The sequence below is a fragment of the Equus asinus genome, chromosome X (assembly GCF_041296235.1).
Source record: "Equus asinus isolate D_3611 breed Donkey chromosome X, EquAss-T2T_v2, whole genome shotgun sequence".
Taxonomy (NCBI): domain Eukaryota; kingdom Metazoa; phylum Chordata; class Mammalia; order Perissodactyla; family Equidae; genus Equus; species Equus asinus.
This window is the reverse complement of record NC_091820.1, coordinates 39,769,715-39,779,901: the sequence shown is the minus strand read 5'-3', so window position 1 is coordinate 39,779,901 and position 10,187 is coordinate 39,769,715. Positions and strand designations below refer to the sequence as shown.

General features: G+C 46.6%; 1 protein-coding gene across 1 annotated transcript; it reads left to right on the top strand.

The window, feature by feature from the left end:
* Window positions 1-4,459: 4,459 nt before the first annotated feature.
* LOC106847980 (CXXC-type zinc finger protein 1-like) lies at window positions 4,460-7,945 on the top strand. The gene is given in 10 exon segments (XM_070501753.1): window positions 4,460-4,593; window positions 4,637-4,643; window positions 4,743-4,850; window positions 4,984-5,147; window positions 5,511-5,718; window positions 5,821-5,931; window positions 6,254-6,303; window positions 6,512-6,608; window positions 7,571-7,723; window positions 7,799-7,945. Coding segments are annotated over 10 exon segments (1,179 nt in total).
* The last annotated feature ends 2,242 nt before the right edge of the window (window positions 7,946-10,187 follow it).

The following is a 10,187-nucleotide window of genomic DNA, read 5'->3' as shown; positions in this document are numbered from 1 at the left end:
CTCAAAGCATGATCCACAACAGAAAATATTGATATTTTGGATGTCATAAAAACCAAAATTATAAATACAGAAACAGTCTGCAGAGAAAAGTTAAATTTTAGAGTGTCCATTCCAGGGCTGGTTCATGTTCTTGCTCCATCCCATCTGAATGGCCAATCTAGTGTTTGTCTCTAAGGATATGCTCTTTCTTTCACAAAGTACGTAGTATCTAGTGTATCTGGGAAGTCAGAAGAGACCAAAGCAGTAAGTCAAGAATCACCAGCAACTGTTGTAGGAGCACTGGGCTGGGACTCAGGGCATTCACACTCCAGCTTTGCCTTAACCATCTGGTAGAGGAGAGAAACCTGCAATCCACACAGTGACACAAAGCAGAATGACAGAAGTGCTGTGGGAAAACTGAAGAAGCAGGACCAGGGGTTTGGGGAATGCTTCCCAGTTGGGTGGGCATCTGAGCTTAGCCTTGAAAGACAAGCAGAATGTTGACAGGCGAAAACAGACAAACATGAAACAGATGTGAGAGGTACAGGCAACACTTCCCCATCCTCCATAATTCCAAAATTAAAGTAAAAGGAACACCACTCACTATTATAACTATGCCCACAAGTACATTCAGAAGAGAAGCAGGTCACTCAGTTGGAAAGGAAGTGATTCCCAGATGGTGATGCCAAAGCTGAGTCTTGAAGGGTGAGCAGGAATTAGCAAAAGAGAAGAACAGGCCTGAGCAAGGGCCCAGAATGTGGAAGCCTATGCTGGATTGACAAGAGAGTGAATATCCCCGAGTCTTTGACACCTGGAGGGCATGGGAAGAGGACTTGTCTGTCATAGGAAAGGGGGCCCTGTCATAGAGAAATTTGGAGGACATGCCATAGAACGGAAGAACTGATTCTGAACACAGGGAAGATTCCCAAGGAGGATGGTGACATATTGTTTCAACTGTGGTCCTGTGGGAAGAGAACCCTGGAGGCAAGATGGATTGGCCAGTCACATCTCAGACGCAGGAGTTCGTTATGATATAAAACATGGGAAATCTGAAATAGGGCTGTGGAATTGGGAACGAAAGAAAACAGCAGTAAAGAGACATGAGGCATTGGAGAAGTAGGTCTGAAGTCAGAGGTGAAGAAGAGCAAAAAGCTGTCCAAGACTCATTTGAGTGGGCCACAGTAATGAAAATAATTCAAAGCGAGGTTAAAACATTAGCTTGGACACAAGTAGTGCTTATAAACTTTCATGGCCATTGAAAGGTAATACTTTCTTTAGAGTTCACAGACTGCTTGAGTTCAGCTTGAATTTCTTACCTCCTGCCCCAACCCCTAAACTGGGTTTGAGGTAAGCTGTGAAGATACAGCTGGGGACACTGTCATTAGATGCCACACTTGAATCAGGGAAAATAGTTTCTTAACAGACATATCTCAACATTTTTTGAACTTTGCTTTTCTTGTCAATGATTAGTTAAAGGTAACTGTAGTGTAAATTACAGAATATATTCCCTTTTATCTTCAAGGAATAATATTGAGCCAGATAGATTACAGTAACTGGCCGTTTTGCAACAGTACCAGAGGGATAGGGTCTGTGATGCATTCCTTTGGTCACCAATGGCTAGTGGACATCCCTGTGTGCCAGGCAGTAAACTGGGCACTGGGCAACCAGCAGTGACCAAGGCCAACATTGTCCCTGCCCTCATTTCTAGTGAGGAAGACAGACACAAAACAGTTATGAGAGGTTCAGGAAATGCCTCCATTTCCTTCTTAATTTCAAGATTAAAATAAAAGGAACATGCTTTCTATTATAGTCCATAAGTTCACACAGAAGAGGCTGGTCATCCAGATGGAAAGGAAGCAGAGAGAGCTTCCAAGACCGTGATGCCAAGGCTGGGTCTTGAAGAGTTTGTGGGAATTAAAAGGGCAGTGCGGTTGTAGTCTTTCACAATGAGAATATATTTTTTTCTATTTTACCTTTTGTTCTAATATACTTTTCTTTATTTTACACCATTTAATTGTGTATAAGATTGGAATTTTTTACATATTCATGGTGAATTAAATCATTATGAAATGACCCTTTCGAGCCCAATAGATACTTTTTGTCTTAGTCTTTTTAGTCTGATATTAATATACCTGACCTTGCTGTATTTTGATTAGCATGTGCCTGGCAAATTTTCTTCCATCCTTTTATTTCAAACAGTTCTGTATACTTATGATTTGCTAGGTTTGGCATAAACAGCATATGGCTGTATTTGTAAATTTTCATCCAAAATGACAATCATTGACTTTAACTGGAGAGTTTACTCCATTAACCATTTTTTATTACTGATTATGTAATAAAATATGAACTTAAGATATGAATTTATTCCTACTTTCTCACGTTTTACTTTGTTTTTCCTGCCCTTTCTAGAAATCTTTTTCTACTTTCTTGACTTTTAAAAATTGATTTATGTGTTTTTGTTTGTTTTTCTCATTGCCCACTTCATGATTAAAATAATAGCAGATAGTAAAATAGCAATAATATGAAATTACTCAAAATAATTGGAAATGATGGGGGATCAATTTTCTTGCCATATACAATAATGCAGTGATCAATCACTCCAATATAGGAAACAGTGAGATGCAGGTGTCAGAAGAGACAAGCGTAACCACGCAGGACTGTGGCGGCGTTCCACAGACGGCGCACGTAGTGTAGCCACATGGTTTCTCGGTAACTACACTCTTTGAACTTTAGGCGGTACAGCCACTCCACAGGGGTCGTGAGCAAGCGCAAACCTTGCACAGTCAAGAAGGGGCAGGGCTAGAGTTGATCCCAGAGCCGGAAGTACCTCTAGCCACCTTCTCGCTGCACCCGCTCACGAAGCTTCCCCCGGTTTGGCGCCAACTGGGCGCTGAGGTAGTTTTCGAGGACTTTGACGAGGGCCTGTGGTTTTGTGATTGGAGGGGTGGATGTGGGGTCAGTGAAAGGGATTTGGGGGTTGATCATAGGGGCCCTTGGAGTCAGGATAGGGACTCGTCCTAAATTGAGTTGAATGCTCGGATCAGTAATTTCCGTCTTTCTTCTTTTCTAATATTCTCATCTTAAAGTTCCATCTAAGACCATAGTTGGGTATGTATTGTTTTCATTTCTCCTAAGTTCTAAGTATTTTCTAATTTCGGTTATTTTTATTTTTACCAAGAGTTATTTAGAAGTGCCTTTTCAATTTTCAAAAGTTAAGCCTTTTATTAATTTCTAATGCAACTTATCTGTGCCCTGTGTGATGCTTATTAATTTGAATGTGTTTAGACTTCCTTTAATGCTAAGTCTACGATCAGTTAGTAATATTGCCTCTCTAGCTTAAAAATAGTATGAGTTCTCTAATTGATAATTGTCTTATTCAAAACATGTATATTCTTTCTCTGTGTGTGCTTGCTCTTTTAATCACTGAGTAGTGATTTGTTTGCATGTTTGTGCATTTATACGCCCACGAATGTTTTTAAAAATTTGTATACTTATGTATTTTACTTGGTGTTACTGGGAACAGGTAGAAGTACTTTTCAGAATAAAGATTGACAGATGATTCTAGGTGAGTGAGGGCAGACAGGGCACAGCTTGGCATGTGCAAGTGGGGAGGGGGACAGGGCTTGGCATGGCTCAGCATGTGGGAGGTAAGACAGACCCTGGTATATGCAGGAAGAGGAGAGGGGCATATGAGGCTGAGAGAATCTGGGAAGGGGGCGGGGCATGGCATGTGGCGGGGCTGGGTGTGCCCTGGTACAGTGTATGGGGCCCACAGGGCAAGGAGCTTAAGGCGAGATAGAGTGTGTTCAAGAGAGCAGGGTCGGGTGCTGGGCCTGGAGAGATTATGTGGACTGGGCAGCGCATGAAGGTGAGAAGAGCATGTGGAGGGGCCAAACTATGAGTCTTTGGGTGGGCTGGGCAAAGGTGGCTTCTGTGGGTCCGTGGTGCAGGGCAAGCAGGGTAGCAGGTCCTGGAGGGTAGGGCAGGGCAGGCTGAGTGGAGCAAGTGTAAGGGGGTGGAGTCTAGCTTTTCTGGGCGGATAGGCAGGGCCTTATGCATTCAGGTGGGCAAGGTGGGGCCAGATGGACCTGTCAGGTATGTCTGGATAAGGTGGGCAAGTCATTCCCAGGCAGGCAGGATACCTAGTGTATCCAAGCAGGTGTGGTGGGCCCCAGCCGCGTTGGCCAGAGGCTGAGGCCAGGAGTGTTGGGGCAGGGTGAGCCTGTCCCCATCCACTTAGTGCTGACCCAGAGCCCTCCTCCCACCAGCACAGGAACCCTACTTGTAATCTCTGGTCTCTGGTGAGTCCAGGACACAGGGTGGATGAGGGAGTGGAGCGGAGCGGAGCTGGTGCGAGCTCAGCTCTTGCCTGTAATACCCTTGGAGACTTTGCCGTGGTCCCACTGGGTACTGCCCACTCAACCAGAGCTGCCTCAACTGCAGAAGTCCAGGGCTGTCCCATAAATACCAGATGGTGGCGATGCCATTGGCAGTAAAGGAGGCACCTGAGACAACAGCCACACTCCAGCTGTTGTCCGAAGAGGACCTGCCTCAGGACTGAAACCTATACTAGGACTTTTGTGTAGGGGACTTTTGGCAATCCAAGCCTGATGAGTGTATGACAGGGCCCCTGGGTAAAAGGATGGTGACAGTGAAGGCAGACAGTGAAGGGTGAGCAACGGGGGAGAGAGGAGGCAGGGAGTGTCCAAAGACCATTTAAGAAACAACTTGGAGACACCTGTCAGCATTTTCCTGGCTTACAGCCCTGGATGAGTAACACTGAGGAGCTCCCTTTCCTGGATCCTGCACTGCAGAAGAAGGCAGTGAAAGTGAAGAAAATGGAGAATTTGAAGAAAAAAGTGGAGTGGAAGGTGACGGAAATGGTGGAATGGGGGGGGGGCATGGAGGCAGAGATCAGGGGCAGCATGCAGGGCAAGGGGTCCAGGGTTAGGGGGCTGACATTGACCCACCCCTACCCCTGCCCTGCCCACGCTTCTCCCACAGAAGGAGAAGAAGCAGAAGCTCATGGACAAGAGGAAACACCCAGAGCAGACAGATGTCAAGGACCCAGGCTTGCTGCGGCAGTGCCTGGGACCTGGCTGTGTGCATCCCACCCGACCAGGCTCCAAGTACTGCTCCGATGACTGTGGCATGAAGCTGGCAGCTGAGTGAGTGCACCTGGAGGTTAAGCAACAGGGAATAAAGATGGCATGATCTATGCCATCTGTAAGTCCATCCATCCCCTCTACCCATATATCCTCCCACCATTCATCCACCTACCCACCCATTCATCCACTCTTACAGCCACCCACCCATTGAACTACCCATCCACCAACTCACTCATCCATCCTTACAGTCATTTGCCCACCCAGCCCATCCACCCATCTATCCACCATTCAATCACTCATTCACCAACATTCACTCATTTACCATTCATTATTCTGTATATTCACCATTCGGTCACTCATCCATTTCTTCTTCCTTTGACATCTCCACCAACGCATTCCATTTCTTGCTGCCTGCCCTTCCAGCCGCATCTATAATATCCTGCCCCAACGCATCCAGCAGTGGCAGAAGAGCCCCTGCATTGCTGATGAGCATGGCAAGAAAATGCTTGAGCTCATCCACCGTGAGCAGCAGAACACCTACATCCGACTGAAGGATGCAGAGAGCCATTTCCATGAACTTGAGGCCATCATTCTGCGTGGCAAGCAGCAGGCTGTGTGCAAGGATGGGGAGGTGATCAGGAATGGGTGGGGTGGAGCAGAGAGGTACCTGGTATCTTGCCCTACCCGTCCCCACTCTGCACTGCTTCACTGGCTCTTCCACTATCCTGTGCAGAGCAACGAAGATGAGAGGAACAGCATAAACCTGCAGATCTTCTGTGTCTCCTGCGGGCAACCCATCAGTAGGCATATTGCCCTGCGCCACATGGAGCGCTGCTTTGCCAAGGTTGGGGAATTGGCTGGGGGCAGATGGGGCAAGGGTGTTTTTGGCTGGGTGGGGTCCATGGGGACGGGGGAAGGTTTGGTGCCAGGATGTTTGTTGTAGAAGGGAATACAACACACACACATGGCTCCACCCATTTGTGCTTTTCTTCCATCCCCAGTATGAGGGCCAAAGTTGGGGCATCAGCCAGTGGTGATGGGGGACGTTGGCTGGGCAGACAGGAGCATAGAGTTTACAGGGGACAAATATGTTGTTTGGGGCTTTGTCATGGGAGGGCATGTGGTGTACATCCACGGTTCCTCCCATTTGTACTCTTTCTTTCCAGTATGAGTGCAAATCGTCCTTCGGGTCCTTTTACCCCACTTGCATTGAGGGGTGAGTGTGGGTGCTAGTCAGGGTCAAAGGCATGATGTGAGCAGGGTCAGGAGCATGGTGGGCAAGATCGTGGCAGGATGTGGGTGGGCTCATAGGCAAAGGTGGGCAGGTTAGGGGGGTTGGAGGATTGGGGACAAAGTTTGAACAGGGTTACGGGTGGGACCTCCCTCCTCTTGACCCTTAGAACTTCACTTTCGACTTCATCCAGGGCCACAAGGCTCTTCTGTGATGTTTATGACCCACAGAGTAAGAGGTACTGTAAGCGACTCCAGGTGCTGTGCCCTGAGCACTCGAGGGACCCTAAGGTGAGACTCTTCCTTCCCTACTTCATCACCCTCCATTCCTCCCCTCCTCCCTGCCTGACTACCCTATTTTTCTCTTCCTCTCTGCTTGATTGCCTCCTATTTCCTCCTTCCTTCTGCCTGACTGCCTTCATATGTCCTCACCAACCCCTGTATGTCTCCTCCTCCCTTCCTGTCTGCCCCCATTCCCTACTCCTCACTGCCTCATCAACCTCTATTCTTACTTTTCTCTCTGTCTGACTGCTATTTATTCATATCCACCTTGCCTGACCCCCTCCACCCACATTTCACTCTCCCACTCTGCCTGACCACCCTCCGTTGCTCTGCTCCTCATTGCATAACCATTCCCCATTCTTCTCTTCTCCTTGCTTGACCATCCTTCATTCCTGTCTCACCTCCTTCCTTACCGCTTCACATTCCTCCCCTCCCTGCATGGCCACCCTCAATTCCTCTCTCCCTCAATTTCTGACTTCCCTCCATTCTTATTTGCCCTGCCTCACTGCCTCCAATCATCTTCTCCCTGCCTGTCATCTCCTAAATCTTTCCTTCCTCCCTGTTTAACCAGCCCTCACTTCTCCCACCCTCCCTGCCTCATTCCTCGCCTCCTCCATGCCTTACTAACCCTATTCATCTACTTCTCCCTGCCAGACTTCCTCTCCATCCTTCCTCTCCTTCCTGTTTGATCTTTTTCTTTTATTCTGTCTTTCCTGCTCGATCACCTCCATTCCTTCATCCCTGCTTGGTTAACTTAACCCCTCCATCCTCCGTGTTTGGTCATCTCCCTTTTGCCCCCTCTTCCCTATCTAATCACTGAATTTCTCTCTTCCTCCCTGCCAGGTCGCTCCCCATTCTTCTCCTTCCTGCACGACTGCACTCCATTCTCCTATTCCTCTCATTATGGCTGCCTTATCACCCTCCATTGCTACCCTCCTCCGTACCTTATCGTTCTTCATTCTTCCCCACAGGTACCAGATGATGAGGTGTGTGGTTGCCCACTAGTGCACAATGTCTTTGAGCTCACTGGCAATTTCTGTGCCCTCCCCAAAATCCTGTGCAACCGCCACTACTGCTGGGAGAAGCTGAGGCGTGCTGAGGTGGACCTAGAGCGCATTCGTGCGGTAGGCTACAATGCTGGGTGGGGCTGAGGGCAGGATAGGATCCTAGAATCCCCCTCTCATGCTCACCTCCCACAGTTGCACAAGCTGGAAGAGCTGGAAGAGCAGGAGAACAAGGTGCGCACAGCTATGACAAATCGGGCAGGGCTGCTGGCCTTGATGCTTCATCAGACAATACAGCATGACCCGCTGACTTCTGACCTGCGCTCCAGAGTAGACAGCTGAGCCCTGCTCAACTGAGGTCCTGTACCCAACACCCTGTGCAAGGGAGACACTCCATGAATTCCTCACACACCTGTTCCTCTAACCACTTCTTTCTCAGGGCATCTCAGAGTTTCTTTGTGCTTCTCTGTTCACCATTTGGTCTCCTGTCTCTGTCTAGTACTCCTTGGGAGGGAGGTCCTCAAAATTCCCCTCTGTTCCTGTCCATTCCTCCATCCCTCTGTCTCCTTCTTCCCTGAACCTAGGCGGGGCCAGGGGATCTGCCCTTCCCTCATCTCACGCTGTCCAGAGTTTTGTTAATAAACTTAGGAAGAACAAGAGCTTTTAATATCCCCTCATGTCCCCTAAACCTGTCTCTCTGGCCACAACCCAATTCCAAACCTCCGATGGTGGTGAGTGACAGTGCAACTGTACTTAGGAGGGGGTTGCAGTGCATATGCAGAGATGGTTGTGAAGTGATCCCCACTCAGTGCTCGGTGGATCTTCTTCTGTTAGGGGAGATGTGACCTTACAAAGGGGGAGCCAATGACCCTTGTTCCCTGCAGTCCTCCATCTCAGGCCATCAGGTATGTAGTTGGCACCTGATTGGTGCATAGCCAATTCAGCAACTTTTGTGTAATTGTTAGTATTCCCCAGGCCAGAGATGTTGGAAAAATGTTGAGGTGGGGGACAGGTGAGTGTGGAATAGTCCTCCCTGATGAATCCACTTTGGGACACTGAGGAAAATTCAAGGGGCCATGGCAATCATGCCCCTGCCCCCCCATCTTGTTTCACTCCTCACCATCCCACGAGGTCCCAGCCCTTTCTGTCAGCCTTGGCCCCTGCCAGTCCAGTCCTGGTCTGTCCATCTCCCCATAGCCCTGCCCATCACGCTCTGTCCTTCTTCCCCTACCGTCTTGCTCTGGGTCTGCCTTTTCCAGCCTGCCCTGTCCATTGAGTCCTCATCCAGTCATGCCCATGTCATGCCTATAGGGTTGCCAGAAGAGCACTGGGATCTTGGCCACGTCTGCCTTTGCCCACCCCAGCCAGGCCTCCTGTGAAGGTGTGTCTGGTAACGCTGCCTGTGGGTACTGGTATGTCTCAAATGATAAACTACTTTTCTTATTTTTCCTATACTCAATCATCCATTACTGGATTTTTTCATAGTTACTTTTTTTCTCAGGGACTCATATATTTCACCTAAAATGTTACCTAAATGTTTACATATATTGCTCTAGACTTACACCTCATATTCCACTATAACTAGTTTATATTACTACCTATCTGGTGCGAGATCTCCTTTTTTATTACTAATATTGTATTTTTTTTTTCTTTTCAATTTGATCAAATTTGCCAGGGGCTAATCCATATAATTGTTTGAAAGGATTAGCGTTTGTTTTATTTATACTCCCTAAGATTATATTTATTTTATTTATTTAAGCTTTCATTTTCATTAATTGCCATTTCTTGATTTTTTTATTTGTTTCATTTTCATGTGTTTGCTTAATTTTGTTGTTCTTTTTCTAATCTCTTGAATCAAATGCTTAACTTGATTATTTTTGGTTTTTCAGTCTTTTTTTTGTAGTAAAGGATTTGAGGCTGTACAGTTTCCTCTGAATGCAGCTGTATCTTAGAAACTCCGATATGAACTGTGCAACTTCAGAATTAATTTCTCACTTTGATCCTAACTATTGAGGAAAGTTTCTTAGTTTCTAACTGGCTAAAGTAGTTTGGCTGATTTTCTTTCTTTCTTTTTTGTCATTATGGATTTACTAGGATCAAAGAATGTAGCTGTTGAATATGAACTTGTAAAAATTACTCAAGATTTTCTTTGTGGCCCAGATTCTCAGCTGAATTTTGTAAAACTTTCATGGATATAAGAAAAGAAACTATATTCTCTGTTAGGTACAGATTACTCGTTAGGACTTTTCAATCTAGTTTGATGATTAAGATTTCTTCACTCCAATTTTTTGTCTTTTTGTCTACTTCAGCTGTTATATTATCAAAAGATAGAATAAATGTTATATTTTTAAAGAAATTTCTCCTTGTAGTCCTGTGTTTTTTTGGAGGGAGGGGAATCCTAAAGTGTGTATCTTAGACCATTTTGCACAATGCTATTATGTATTTTCCTTGTTTTGTCTTTGAGTGCTTTTTTTTTTTCCTGAGGAAGATTTGCCCTAAACTAACATGAGTGCCAATCTTCCTCTCTTTTGTATGTGGGTCACTGCCACAATGTGGCTGCTGACAAGTGGTGTAGGTCTGTGCC